Raw genomic sequence first — 14819 nt, forward strand, 5'->3', positions numbered from 1 at the left:
CATGCACAGGGTCACCCTGAGCTGGAGACCACACCCAGGGCTCTGTGAGGAAATGTGAGTGCGCCCGGGCCCCTCCAGCCTGGTCCAATTTGTTGAGCCTCTAGCTGGACAGAGGTCAGACCAGGTCCATAGCCCGGAGATCCTAGTTCCAGACAACTGCTCCTTCCTTTCCTGGAGGGCAGGACTGATACTGAATATAATCCAGTGTGGTGAGAGTCCATTGCACACTCCCTGTGAACCAAGCGGACAGGTTTGGGGGCCACTGAGATAGGGGACACTTCTGGAGGGGTCAGTGACTGCAAAATGGTGGCAGTGGGATGATCTGTTATGTCTACCCACACACATGCAGCTGCACAGTCGCAGAGATGGGAATGCAAGAAGCCAGGTGTGAGTTTGAATTCACTTTTTTTTTTTTTTAATCTTTATTAAGCAGTCATTCCTAAGGCCTGCCAGAGCCCGGCATCTCTACAGAGGAGTGGCACCATCAGGACTCCTTTGGGGCAGATCAACACTCAGGGCAGATGCAGAATCAACAACCTGTGATAAAGCCAGCCATTCCTGCCAGGAAGCATGAGGGATGAGCTGGCGCCTTGCCCCGCGGGCACTACAGCTTGGCCGGCTGTGATCCAGCTCATTAGCAAGACACCCTGCATGCCCCAAGCAGCCAGCAACACCTCCTTGGGCCTGGGGGACCTCAGAATGCCCAGCTCCATGCTGTACTGGCTTTTCCTTCCCTCGAGCCTGCTGGCTGCAGCCACACTGGCTGTGAGCCCCCTGCTGCTGGTGACCATCCTGCGGAACCAACGGCTGCGACAGGAGCCCCACTACCTGCTCCTGGCCAACATCCTGCTCTCAGACCTGGCCTATGTTCTCCTCCACATGCTTATCTCCTCCAGCAGCCTGGGAGGCTGGGAGCTGGGCCGCATGGCCTGTGGCATTCTCACTGATGCTGTCTTCGCCGCCTGCACCAGCACCATCCTGTCCTTCACAGCTGCTGTGCTGCACACCTACCTGGCAGTCATCCATCCTCTGCGCTACCTCTCCTTCATGCCCCATGGGGCTGGCTGGAAGGCAGTGGCCCTCATCTGGCTGGTGGCCTTCTGCTTCCTCACATTCCTTCTTTGGCTCAGCAAGTGGCAGGATGCCCAGCTGGAGGAGGAAGGAGCTTCATGCATCCTACCACTGAGCATGGGCACCCAGCAGGGATGCGGCCTCCTGGCCATTGTTACCTACACCTCCATTCTGTGCGTTCTGTTCCTCTGCATGGCTTTCATTGCCTACTGCTTCTGGAGGATCTATGCAGAGGCCAAGACTTCAGGCATCTGGGGGCAGGGCTATTCCCAGGCCAGCGGCACCCTGCTGATCCACTCAGTGCTGATCACATTGTATGTGAGCACAGGGGTGGTGTTCTCCCTGGACATGGTGCTAACCAGGTACCACCACATTGACTCTGGGACTCACAAATGGCTCCTGGCAGCTAACAGTGAGGTACTCATGATGCTTCCCCGTGCCATGCTCCCATACCTGTACCTGCTCCGCTACCGGCAGCTGTTGGGCACGGTCCGGGGCCACCTCCCATCCAGGAGGCACCAGGCCGTCTTTACCGTTTCCTAGAGTTCTTGAGTCCACAGTCTGGCAAGTTGAGGTTAAAAATCATATGTTGAATGCAGCAGCGTCCAGTTATGGCTAACTTCTTAGAACAGCACATTATAATCGTGGAATTGGGCCTTTCAGAGGACCTCAACTGATGTTTTTCACCATTTTGATAGTTTTTAAATAGAGAAAGCTCTTTTATGACACTGAAATCCTACTTGGAAATGGAAGCAAGTAAAGGCAATCAAGCAGGGCTCCGGTCTAAGTGAAGCCTTGATCTGCATCCCTCCAGTGGCTTGCTGCACACCCTCCATGGCCACTGTGGATGCATCCTTGCTGACCAACACACAGAAGCCAGAATGTTGCTGACAGTGGGAACCAGGGAGGTGAGCAAGCAGAGCTGCTGAATGCTGGGACCATGAGCTCTATTTGGGCAGCCACTCAGGATGTCAGAGGGAGGAAAGGAAGCCAAGGATCCACAGCAGTGGAGAGTGTCATGGAGATACCACTATAAAGCTGGAGTGTGCAAGGGTTACACTCTCACAGTAAAGGTAAATGATAACCTAACCTTACAGAAGGGGGCAGCAAGGGAATTTGCCTGCCTTGACATTGGTGCTGTGTAGAAGAAGAAAATTCCTTGAGAATTCTTAAGCAGAAGCCACTCTTCAGACAGTTTTAGAGCTAGGCTTCAAATCATGTTAGTGGTCAAAACACCTCAGTCTGTGGTTAGTGTGGTTCTCCCGGATGATCTGAGCTTCAGCTTAGGCTTCGGAGAATTGCCAGAGTCAAAGAACCTCAAATAATGGAGTTTCACATGGTCAAATCTCACAAAACCACACAGGGAGATAAGGCACCACGAACGAGAACAAGATGAAACAAGAAGACAGCAGCGTAATACCACAGCTCCTTGAATTACCAACACTGGGTTACTATAAAAATGTTCAAGATGTTTTAAGACACTAATAAGGACATGAAAATATGAGCAGGGATAATACTTTTTTTCAAATAAGCAAGAAAATTTGGAAAAGATTTAAATAGAACTTCTTGAAATAAAAATATTAGAATTATGAGTTAAATTTAATATGGATTAAGGAGTATGTTAGACATAACTGGAGAGGGACTCTGCAAATTGTAAGACAGCTCCAGATAAATTACCTAAAATGCAGCCCAGAGAGACAAAGAGACGACCGTGTAAAAGAGAGATTAAGAGACATTGAGGTTGGGATGGAAAAGACTAATACACATTTAATTTGGGAATATAATACAGAAAATGTAGCAGGGGAAATACTTGAAGAGATAACAGCTGAGGATTTTTTCAGATTTGTTGAACGATATCAAACCTCAGATCTAAGAAATCTAACCAATTACAAATAAGATAAACGACCAATAACCCACCACGAAGCACACCATGAGAAACTGCAAACAGCTAAATACAAAGACAAGATATTTAAAGCAGGCAGAGATAAAAGACAAAGGAGCAGCAATTAAACTCACCTTGACTTCTCAAACAATGGAAGAGACCAGCCTGACCAACATGGTGAAACCCCGTCTCTACTAAAAATACAAAAAAAAATTAGCTGGGCTTTGTGGCAGGTGCCTGTAGTCCCAGCTATTCGGGAGGCTGAGGCAGGAGAATGGCGTGAACCCGGGAGGCGTAGGTTGCAGTGAGCCGAGATCGCACCACTGCCCTCCAACTAGGGCGACAGAGCGAGATTCTGTCTCAAAAACAAACAAAAATACAAAAAAAAAAAAAAATTAACCAAGCGTGGCGGCACGTGCCTGTCAGCTACTCAGGAGGCTGAGACAGGAGAATCGCTTGAACCAGGGAGGCGGAGGTTGCAGTGAGCCGAGATCGCACCACTGCACTCCAGCCTGGGCAACAGAGACCCCGTCTCAAAAAACAAACAAACAAACAAAAAGCACAGAAGCCTGAGCGACTGGAATAATGTTGCCAATGTGCTTAGAAAAGAACTGTCTTCCTAGAATTTTATACACAGAAAAACGACCTTTCCAGACCTTGACAGAACACAGAAGCTAAAAGACAGCATTCCTAGCAATACGCATTAAGAAAATTTCAAGGGATGTATTTGTTGCAGAAGAAAAATTATTCCAGGTGGAAGGTTTGAGATGTATGGAGAAATAGAAAAATCACTGGAGACTATGCACATAAACAGGAATAGCCATTATCTAGTTGCCTACATAAAAGCAGTAAAAATGTCTAATTTCAGCCGGGCGTGGTGGCTCGATGCCTGTGATCCCAGCGCTTTGGGAGGCTGAGGCGGGTGGATCACCTGAGGTAGGGAGCTCAAGACCAGCCTGACCAACATGGAGAAACCCCGTTTCTACTAAAAATACAAAATTTTGTATTGGCATGGTGGCGCATGCCTGTCATCCCAACTACTCGGGAGGCTGAGGCAGGAGACTCACTTGAACCCAGAAGGTGGAGGCTGCGGTGAGCCAAGGTTGTGCCATTGCACTCCAGCCTGGGCAACAAAAGCTTAACTCAGTCTCAAAAAAAAAAAAAAAAAAAAAAAAAAAGTCTAATTTGAGGGTTTAAGAAAAACGGAAAGAAAGGATTCTATAACAGTGGTATATGTGTTAGAAAGGTGTAGTTGTACTTCAAGCATTCTGAAGTCTAGCAGTCTTCAGGAGGAAGGTAGAAATATTAATTTAAGACCTTGTTAGGCATGCCAGTTAAAATGTCTGAGGTAACCACTAACGGACTAGACAAAACGAGGATCACTCTCTAAATAATCTAAGGAACAAATGAAATGAGTAAGAGAAAATATACCTCATCCAAAAGAAGGCAAGAAAAAATATATAGAAGTCAGGACAAATAGAAAACATAAAATAATATGATAGAATCCGAACAACTCATTTAGATTTACTAAAAGAATAAATTTAAATGACTAAAATTTGATGGTGGGGAAACAGTATTGTCCATTTACTTTTAAATCAGATATATATTATTTATAAAAGATTATGCTAAACAAACAACAGAGCGTGGGTGGAAGTAAAGCAATCAGTTGGAAGTATAGAAAAAGATAGAAAGCCTTTCCTGGATCCTCCAATCAAAACTTCACTCAGGCCAGGTGCAGAAGCTCAAGCCTGTAATCCCAACGCTTTGGGAGGCAGAGGCGAGAGGATCACCTGAGGTTGGGAATTCAAAACCAGCCTGGCCAACATGGTGAGATCCCGTCTCTACTAAAAATAAACACATTAGCCAGGCATGGTAGAGGGCACCTGTAATCCCAGCTACTCAGGAGGCTGAGGTGGGAAAATCGCTTGAACCCAGAAGGTGGAGGTTGCAGTGAGCTGAGATTGTGCCGTTGCACTCCAGCCCAGGTGACAGAGTGAGACTCCATCTCAAAAAAAAAAAAAAAAAAAAAAAAGATAGAAAGCAAATACTTGGCCGGGCGCGGTGGCTCAAGCCTGTAGTCCCAGCACTTTGGGAGGCTGAGGCGGGTGGATCACGAGGTCAGGAGATCAAGACCAGCCTGGCTAACATGGTGAAACCTCGTCTCTACTAAAAAAATACAAAAAACTAGCCAAGCAAGGTGGCGGCGCCTGTAGTCCCAACTATTCCGGAGGCTGTGGCAGGAGAATGGTGTAAACCCGGAAGGTGGAGCTTGCAGTGAGCTGAGATCTGGCCACTGCACTCCAGCCTGAGCAACAGAGCAAGACTCTGTCTCAAAAAAAAAAAAAGAAAGCAAATACTCACTAAATGAAAGCCAATAGAAGAGACAAAGCTGACTTTACAGCAAAACAGCCTTTCTAGAGTAAAGAGGGTGACTACATGGTAAGTTCCAATTTATCAAAGGAGATAAAAGTAACATATAATAAGAGAATGAAAATTTATAAAGCAAACATTGACAAAATGACAAAATTTTGAAGGGAAATTAGCAAACCAACCTTCAAAGCGAAGTTTAAGAGTGCTCTCTCTCTAACTGGTAGAGCAACCAGGCAAAATAAATAAGGATATTGAATATTGAACAACAGAATTGACAAGCTTGACCTAGCGAATAAATTTAAAATATGGCACTTGACAATTGGAAAATACATAATATATACAAGCATGCCTGGAATTATTAAGAAAATTGACCACATGCTACCCTCATAAAGCAAACCTCAGTAATTTCAGAGACTTGATTCCTATGTAGATTGTATCATTTGGGTCCAGTGTAATTAAGTTAGAAATAAGTAGCAAAGGCCGGGCGCGGCGGCTCAAGCCTGTAATCCCAGCACTTTGGGAGGCCGAGACGGGCGGATCACGAGGTCAGGAGATCGAGACCATCCTGGCTAACACGGTGAAACCCCGTCTCTACTAAAAAATACAAAAAACTAGCCGGGCGAGGTGGCGGGCGCCTGTAGTCCCGGCTACTCGGGAGGCTGAGGCAGGAGAATGGCGTAAAAACCCGGGAGGCGGAGCTTGCAGTGAGCTGAGATCCGGCCACTGCACTCCACCCTGGGCGACATAGCGAGACTCTGTCTCAAAAAAAAAAAAAAAAAAAAAGAAAAAGAAATAAGTAGCAAAAAGATAATTGAATAAAATATGCTTGGAAATGTAAAAATCACATTCTAAGCAATTCATAGATCAAAGACTAATTAATTAAAAGCAGAAATCAGAAAATTATTTAGAACTGAGTGATAATAAAAATAGTACACTTCGAAATGTATGAGATGCAGCCAGCAACATTCAGAGGCAAATGTACTCTTACGTGTGTTCTACCCAAAATGAAAAAGGCTCAAGATTAATGAGCTAGCATCCAAATTAAGAAACTGGAAAAAGAACAGCAGATATGTGTGAGTTAGCTCTGACTGTGCCCCACAGGGGCTTTGCAGACATGACTGAGTGAAGGATCCTGAAAGGAGGGTTATCCGGGACTATCAGGTGAAAGGATGAAACCCCAAGGGCCCTTGCAAGGGAAAGAAGGAGGCAGGAGGGTGGGAGAGATATGTGATAATGATGGCAGCCAGGCTAGAGACCAGGAGAGATGGGAAGATGCTGCGCTGCTGGCTTTGAAGATGGAGAAGGAGCCACCACCCTAAGAATGTGAGCAGCCTCGAGAAAAGGCAAGGAGGTGGATTCTCCCTTTGAGCCTCTGGAAGGACACACTCCTGCCTGCACTGATTTGAACTCAGTAAGACCCGTTTTTAACCTCTGATCTTTAGAACTGCAAGATAATACATCTGCATTGTTTCATACCATAGATTTTTGGTATTTTGTTACAGCGGCAACAAGAAACTCTTCCAGTGGCCTTGGCTTGGATGCTCTTCTCTGCTTCGCAGCATTGCCACTGCCAGCAGGTTAACCCAGGCTCATTCGCAGGCTTCCAAGAGAGGTTCACAGGTTTCCACGAGAGCAGACGTGCCAGAAGCTGAGAAGCAGCAAGCCATGACTTTGCTGCACTCTGCTTGACAAAGCGCCACGCAGCACAGCACAGCAGCAGGCTCATGGAAGAAACAGTAGACTCTACCTCCCCATAAAAGGAGCTCCAAGGCCACACGGCAAGGGACAAGGATAGAGGGAAGGGAAATACCAGGGCCATTGGCATAATCTTCAACCACAAATACAGCAAAGTTGAGGATGTCCTTACTTCAGCAATTACATTCCCACATATATTCCCTAGATAAACACTCGTTCATGTGCTCCATGTTCACAGAAGCACTATTAGCTAAAAATGAGAAACAACCCAAACAACCGTCAATTAAAGAATGGGTCAATGCCTATGGAAGAGTCATGCAATGGAATACTATACAGCACTGAAAAATAAATAGTTGTACACATCAGTATGGATGAATCTCATAAGTATATTGTTTTCGGATGAATCCCATAAGTATATGGTTTTTGGAAAAAGGCAAGTCCCAGAAGAATACATACTAATATGACTGTATTTGGAGATAAGGCCTGTAGGGAGTTAAGTAAGTTAAAGAGGTCATGAGGGTGAGGTCCTAACCTGATAGGATTGGTGACCTTAAAAGAAGAGAGATATCTCTCCCTTCCTACAGGGAAAAGATAGCCACCTGCAAGCTGGGAAGAGAGGCCTTGCTGGGAACTAGTGCCGCCTGCACCTTGATCTCAGACTTCTGGAGCCTCCAGCACTTCGAGAAAGTATGCTTCTGTTGTTGAAGCCACCCAGTGTGTGGTATTTTGTTACAGCAGCCTGAGCAGGCTAATACAGTGGGAAAGTATTAAAAAAAGATAATAACGAACACAAAATTCAGTAAAATGCCTATTGATATGTGGTGGGGAGGATGATGCAGAGTTCTAAACTGTGGTTCACATACTTCTTCAGCAGGGTGATGGGCATACAGCGTCTGTTCCTTTGTCATATTTAAAATTGCATAAAGAGGCCAGGCGCAGTGGCTCACGCCTGTAATCCCAGGATGTTGGGAGGCCGAGGTGGGCGGATCACAAGGTCAGGAGATCGAGGCCATTCTGGCTAACACGGTGAAATCCCGTCTGTACTAAAAATACAAAAAATTGGCCGGGCGCGGTGGCTCAAGCCTGTAATCCCAGCACTTTGGGAGGCCGAGGCGGGCGGATCACGAGGTCAGGAGATCGAGACCATCCTGGCTGACACGGTGAAATCCCGTCTCTACTAAAAAATACAAAAAACTAGCCGGGCGAGGTGGCGGGCACCTGTAGTCCCAGCTACTGGGGAAGCTGAGGCAGGAGAATTGCGTGAACCTGGGAGGCGGAGCCTGCAGTGAGCTGAGATTGCGCCACTGCACTCCAGCCTGGGCAGCAGAGCAAGACTCCATCTCAAAAAAAAAAAAAAAAAAAAAAAATTAGCCCAGTGTGGTGGCGGGCGCCTGTAGTCCCAGCTACTTGGGAGGCTGAGGCAGGAGAATCACTTGAACTCGGGAGGTGGAGGTTGCAGTGAGCCGAGATCACGCCACTGCACTCCAGCCTGGGTGACAGAGCGAGACTCTGTCTCAAAAAATAAATTAATTAATTAAATAAAATTGCACAGTTTATATACACCATTTAATGTATGATGCATACCAAATAAAATAATTAAACCACGTAGCCTACAGCCTCCCCCCAGCCCTCCCACTTCCCCTCTCCCCTGTGCACAGAAGAAAATAAGACCCAGGAAGGACAGAACGTGCCCAAGGTCACAGGCTGCTCATGAAGAGACCAGCCTGCCAGCTCCTGGCCATGTGCCTCACCAGCTTACAGCCAGCAACAAGCCGCTGTGGTGTGGTGGACTGTGATCACCCCAGGCTCCCTCTGCTCAGGAAACCGCTCGGGTGGATTTGTGAATTTCCCCTCAAAATTTTGTCAATGTTGGCTTTATACATTTTCATTCTCTTATGATATGTGTTAATTTTATCTCCTTTCATAAATTGGAACTTATCAGGTAGTCACCCCCTTCAGTAAGACTGTTTGGCTTTAAAGTCAGCTTTGTCTCTTCTGTTGCTTTCATTTAGTGAGTATTTGCTTTCTTTCTTTTTGAGACAGAGTCTTGCTCTTTCACCCAGGCTGGAGTGCAGTGGTGTGATCTCCGCTCACTGCAACCTCCACCTGCCAGGTTCAAGCAATTCTCCCGCCTCAGCCTCCTGAGTAGCTGGGATTACGGGCTCCCTATACCGTGCCTGCCCAATTTTTGCATTTTTAGTAGAGACGGGATTTCGTCATATTGGCTGGGCTGGTCTTGAACTCCCAACCTCAGGTGATCCATCTGCCTCAGCCTTCCAAAGTGCTGAGGAGCCAGCTGGGGATAATGTGAGTGAGCATTTCTGTTATTGGTGTTATTGGTCCAGAGTGGCATGTACTGTAAGCAGTCCATCAATGGAATTCTTCTGTCCCATCTGAGGGCTCTGTGGCCTGTGGCTGCCATCTGTGGCCGCTAGGACAGCAGAGGTCCCAGCTCTCCTGATAAGTGGCCAGTGAGATGCCCCACCCCAGACCCAGAAACATGAGCCAGTGATGCCAGAGCCGGGGCAGCCATTGTGGTCGCTGCAACACCATCCCTCGGGCAGCAGAGCCCCTCTGAACCCGCCCGTGTGGTCAGGCAGGCAGGCTGCGGCCTCACTGGCCAGCAGCAAGGGTGGCACCGTGGTGACTCTGAGACCTACCCAGGATCTCTCAGTACAGCTTTCCTTCAGTTAAACCAGCCAAGGTTGGATTGTTGCTTGTGACTAAGAACTTGGATTTATACAGAATTTGATACAGGAAGAGGCAGAGTCATTACACGTTTAAATAATAAGGCTTAGGCCAGGCGCGGTGGCTCACACCTGTAATCCCAGCACTTTGGGAGGCTGAGGCGGGCGGATCACGAGGTCAGGAGATCGAGACCATCCTGGCTAACACGGTGAAACCCCGTCTCTACTAAAAAAAAATACAAAAAATTAGCCGGGCATGGTGGCGGGCGCCTGTAGTCCCAGCTACTCGGGAGGCTGAGGCAGGAGAATGGCATGAACCCGGGAGGCAGAGTTTGCAGTGAGCCGAGATCACGCCACTGCACTCCAGCCTAGGCAGCAGGGCGAGACTCCGTCTCAAAAAAAAAAAAAGAAGTGAACTCATGGGAAGCCCTGTCCTGGTGGTTCTACATGAGAAACAATTCTCCATAGCAACTTATGAATGTAACATGATCCCAATCCATACTTGAAGCAATATTGCCTTTACAAAAAAATGAATGAACAAGGATAGCCAGGAATGTCCTGGAAAAGTAAGGAGCGGACACTGGGCCTGCCAGCTACAACCATGGGGTGCTAGCAGGGGATGGAACGGGATGCTCAGAAATCGCTCCAAGACACAGGGCATGTAGGTATCAAGCCTTCTTGCAGAAGCCCACCATCTGTACTCCTCCTTGTGGCACTGGGGCTGGGCTCTGCACACCCCGCTTGACCAACTGCCAATAGGCTCTGCCAATAAGGCTCGCAAGAGGCCAGCTGGAGGGGAGGTGAGACACTGGGCCTTCCTGTTTCGCCCCCTGTTTCTGTCTGCATCCCACAACAGCAGCCCTTCCCCTCAGCAGGAACCGCTGGTTCCCTCTCACTGTGGCAGCAGCCACTGGAGGGCACCCCTTTCTCTGGCTCTGGTATCCACAGCCTCTTCCCTGTGTCCCACAGTGCTTGGGGAGGAGCCGCTTCCTAAGGTATTATCTCTTCCTTTCTCAGGGTCCCCTCCCGCCCCTTTAAACATGTTCAAACAAGTCCCTATGTCCAGTTCTTTCTATTAAAAGAACAGTGTGGTTTTGTTTTTCTGACTGGTTCCTGACTGATAGAATTAAAGAGATGATAGATATATAGCTTGACAGACACCATTCCATAGCAGTGGGAATGATGGATTATCCGATCAATCATGTTGGAACGCCCAGGAGACCATCCAGACAAAGACAATTTCCAGGCTAATCAAATAGTTAAACATCAAAATACAATCATAAAGAGCTAGAAGTTGTTACACTTTTTTTTTTTTTTTTTTTTTTTTTTTTTTTGAGATGGAGTCTTACTCTGTAGCCAGACTGGAATGCAGTGGTGTGATCTTGGCTCACTGCAACCTCCGCCTCCCGAGTTCAAGTGATTCTCCTGCCTCAGCCTACTGAGTAGCTGGGACTACAGGCGCATGCCACCACGCCCAGCTAATTTTTGTATTTTTAGTAGAGACAGGGTTTCACCGTGTTGGCCGGGATGGTCTTGATCTCCTGACCTCATGATCCACTCACCTCGGCCTCCCAAAGTGCTGGGATTACAGGCGTGGGCCGCCGCACCCAGCCAGTTGTTACACTCTTACAGGATAGAAAGTTTCTCAGTAGAATACAGGATACTGAAGTGTTATAAGGATATATTAACTGATTTCCTCATAGAATACTAGAAAGTTCTGCAGAAGGGAAAAATGCCATAAGTGAAATAAAAAGACAAATCAAAAATTGTGACAAAATATTTGCTACTGATATGCAAAAGGGCCAGTTTTCAAAAAAATATAAAGTCAGTAAGTTTAAGATGAATAAGCCAATTAAAATTGTCAAAGAACACACACACAGTTCACATAAAGGGAAATGGCCATGGCTCATAAACATATAAAAAGATGATGGGCCTCACTCATTCAAGAGACATGGAAAATAAGGCCACATGGACATGCCATTTCTCACCTCTTGGTTTGGTAAAGACTCAGTAAATTTAATAATACTTTCCGTTGACAAGTGTGATAAGCCCAGCTTGTGAGAATGTAAATTGTTTAAACCCTTAAGGGAGGGCAATTTGCAATAACTAACAATATTTTAAACATGTACAATAATGATCCTATGTGATAGATAGCATATCACCTTCTCATTTTGCAGATTAGGAAACTGAGGCACACAGAGGTTTAGCATCTTCCCCAGGGCCACAGATCTAATAAACAGTAGAACTGGAATTCAAGCTCGGGCAGTCTGGCACTGAATACAATACGCAGGAACACTCCACCACACGAGTCATCCACTCATGTGACCCAGGGGTTCCACTTCCAGGTCTTTATCCTACATCTCTCATTGCACATGTACAAACTAAATATGTTCACAGATATTCACTGTAGCAGAATACTTGGAAATAACCTATTCCCCTCCAAAAGAGATATGTTCAAATAATTACACTGCATCCGTAACATGGAATACAATACAGCCGTTACATAACTGAAACTTATACCAAAAAAAATCACCAAGACAAACTGTTGAGTGTGAAAAACAAGGAGCAGAGCGCCTCCAGTTCTGGCAGCAATGGCGCCGCCTCTCCAGGCCTCCCTATCACACCATACGATTGATAAAAGCTGGACAAATCCCGTGAAACGGTAGTATGCATTACAGAGAGCAACCAAAGCAGCCGAGGTAAGGGGCTGAAATCCTTGAGTGACAGGAAAGTCAAGAGTTGCGTTCCACATCTCGTTTGACTCTTCCCCCGGAAGTTATTCCATGGCCCACAGGAAACAGCCCAAGCACGGCAGAACATCATAACTGGGCTGAGGGTACAAGGGCCAGCAGCACGGACAGAGGGGAGCTAGGGAGAGGGAACCCCAAAGCCTGCATGCGCATTCTCTTCAAGGTGTGCAGTGGCAGGGCTGAACTCCAAGAAACTAGGCAAAAAGCAGCCACTGGGAGGAAAAGAGCTGGTGGGAAGTTGTTGCCGACATGGTGCAGGGGAAACAGAAGCTGGAGTCAAGTCCTGCCGTGGGGGGAAGAATTGCGAACATCCCAGGCTCTCAGTGGCATGCCCGAGGAGGGAGGCCATGCAAGAGGTCAGGTAAATTACAGCGGCCCCTCCCAGTGGACAGTAGAACATATTCAGACTGAAGCGCAATGAGAAGGATGGGAAATGCAGAAAGGGCATGGGAGAGATATGGGATATGGAAAAAAAAAAACCCCCACAAAAACCCAAAACGGAATATATCTATATCTGGAATCCCAGAAGTAAGAGATTGGGAGAGAAGCAATATCTAAAGAAACACTAAGCGGCTGGGGGTGGTGGCTCACACCTGTAATCCCAGCACTTTGGGAGGCCGAGGAAGGTGGATCACGAGTTCAGGAGATGGAGACCCTCCTGGCTAACATGGTGAAACCCTGTCTCTACTGAAAATACAAAAAATTAGCTGGGCGTGGTGGCAGCACCTGTAGTCCCAGCAACTCAGGAGGCTGAGGCAGGAGAATGGCATGAACCCGAGAGGCAGAGCTTGCAGTGAGCCGAGATCCCGCCACTGCACTCCAGCCCGGGCGACAGAGTGAGACTCCGTCTCAAAAAAACAAAACAAAACAAAAAAGAAACACTAAGCAAAAATTTTCAAAATCAATAAAATATGTCAAACCACAGATTAAAGAAGCCCTGTGAACACCATAGGGGATAAATACAAGCAAAACCACACATTATACTAAAACTGCTAAAAATAAAGGATAGACAAAATATAAAAGTAACCACAGAAAAAAAGACATGTTACTTTAAAAGGAGCAAAAAGAAGACTGGCATATTTGAGAAATAATGGAAGCCAGAAAAAAATGAAATAATATCTCAAAGCTCTGAAAGAAGAAAGACTGCAAACCTCAAACTTTATACCTGGGGGAAAATATGCTCCAAAATCAAAAGTGGAATAAAGCAGATTTTGTGTTTTAAAAAAATAATAAAATTGTAACACAAACCTGAACAAGTAATGAACAAAAATGTCATCTTGAAGAAAGGGCCCTTCAGGATGCACAGAGCACAGAAAGGAACAAAGGAAACTGGAAAAGAAAAGTAAGTGGTAAATGCACTGACTGCTTACAATGACAATAATAAAAGTATCTTTAGGGCTTAAAATACACATGGGAAAAAGATAATAGTCATTGCATTAAATGAAAATGAATGAAACACTTCAATTAAAAACATATTTTCAGACTGGATAAAAAAATATAAAGTCCAACTACACGTTAACAAAATACACATGAAATGGAGAAACACAGAAGGACTGAGCAGCTGGACCCAGTCGAGGGTGGGGAAAGTCTCAGATCCCTCAGGGGTGAAGTTCTGGGCCACCCCTACCTGCAAGGCTGAAAGGATCTAGAATGGGTCACAGGGCAGGGAGATGATTAATATTGTCTACAATCTTGGGACCAGCTAAAACCCTAGGGATTGTAGCTCTTGTTTGGTTTTGCTGCTTGCTTCAAGTTATTTATTTTTTATTTATTATTATTATTTTTTGAGATGGAGTCTCACTCATTCTGTTGCCCAGACTGGAGTGCAGTGGCGTGATCTCGACTCACTGCAACCTCCACCTCCCAGGTTCAAACAATTCTCCTGCCTCAGCCTCCGGAGTAGCTGGGATTATAGGCACCTGCCACCATGATGGGCTAATTTTTGTATTTTTAGTAGACACAGGGTTTCACCATGTTGGCAAAGCTAGTCTTGAATGCCTGACCTCAGGTGATCCGCCTGCCTCGGCCTCCCAAAGTGCTGGGATTACAGATGTGCGCCAGGCCTATTTATTTATTTATTTATTTATTTATTTATTTATTAGCGACAGGGTCTGGCTCTGTGGCCCAGGCTGGAGTGCAGTGGCACGATCATGGCTCACTGCAGCCTCGACCTCCTGGGCTCAAGCATTCCTCCCATCTCAGGCTCCTGAATAGCTGGGACCACAGGCATGCACCATGTCCCATGAATGTATTTTTTATTATTTTTAGCAGAGGTGGGGTCTCCCTATGTTGCCCAGTCTGGTCCCGAACTTTGGAGCACAGGAGATCCAACCACCTCGGCCTCTCAAAGTGCTGGGATCACAG

The 14819-nt window shown here is 46.4% G+C and overlaps 1 protein-coding gene across 1 annotated transcript; it reads left to right on the forward strand.

The window, feature by feature from the left end:
* The first annotated feature begins 65 nt into the window (after window positions 1–65).
* GPR148 (G protein-coupled receptor 148) lies at window positions 66–4131 on the forward strand. Its single transcript, XM_050751822.1, has one exon. It carries the CDS (start codon window positions 571–573, stop codon window positions 1612–1614), a length of 1044 nt encoding a protein of 347 aa, XP_050607779.1. The 5' UTR covers window positions 66–570; the 3' UTR covers window positions 1615–4131.
* Window positions 4132–14819: the final 10688 nt, after the last annotated feature.

The sequence above is a fragment of the Macaca thibetana genome, chromosome 12 (genome assembly GCF_024542745.1).
Source record: "Macaca thibetana thibetana isolate TM-01 chromosome 12, ASM2454274v1, whole genome shotgun sequence".
Taxonomy (NCBI): Eukaryota; Metazoa; Chordata; class Mammalia; order Primates; family Cercopithecidae; genus Macaca; species Macaca thibetana.

Coding starts and splice junctions, on each gene's coding strand:
- GPR148 (XM_050751822.1), top strand. CDS start 571: ATGAGGGATGAGCTGGCGCCTTGCCCCGCGGGCACTACAGCTTGGCCG.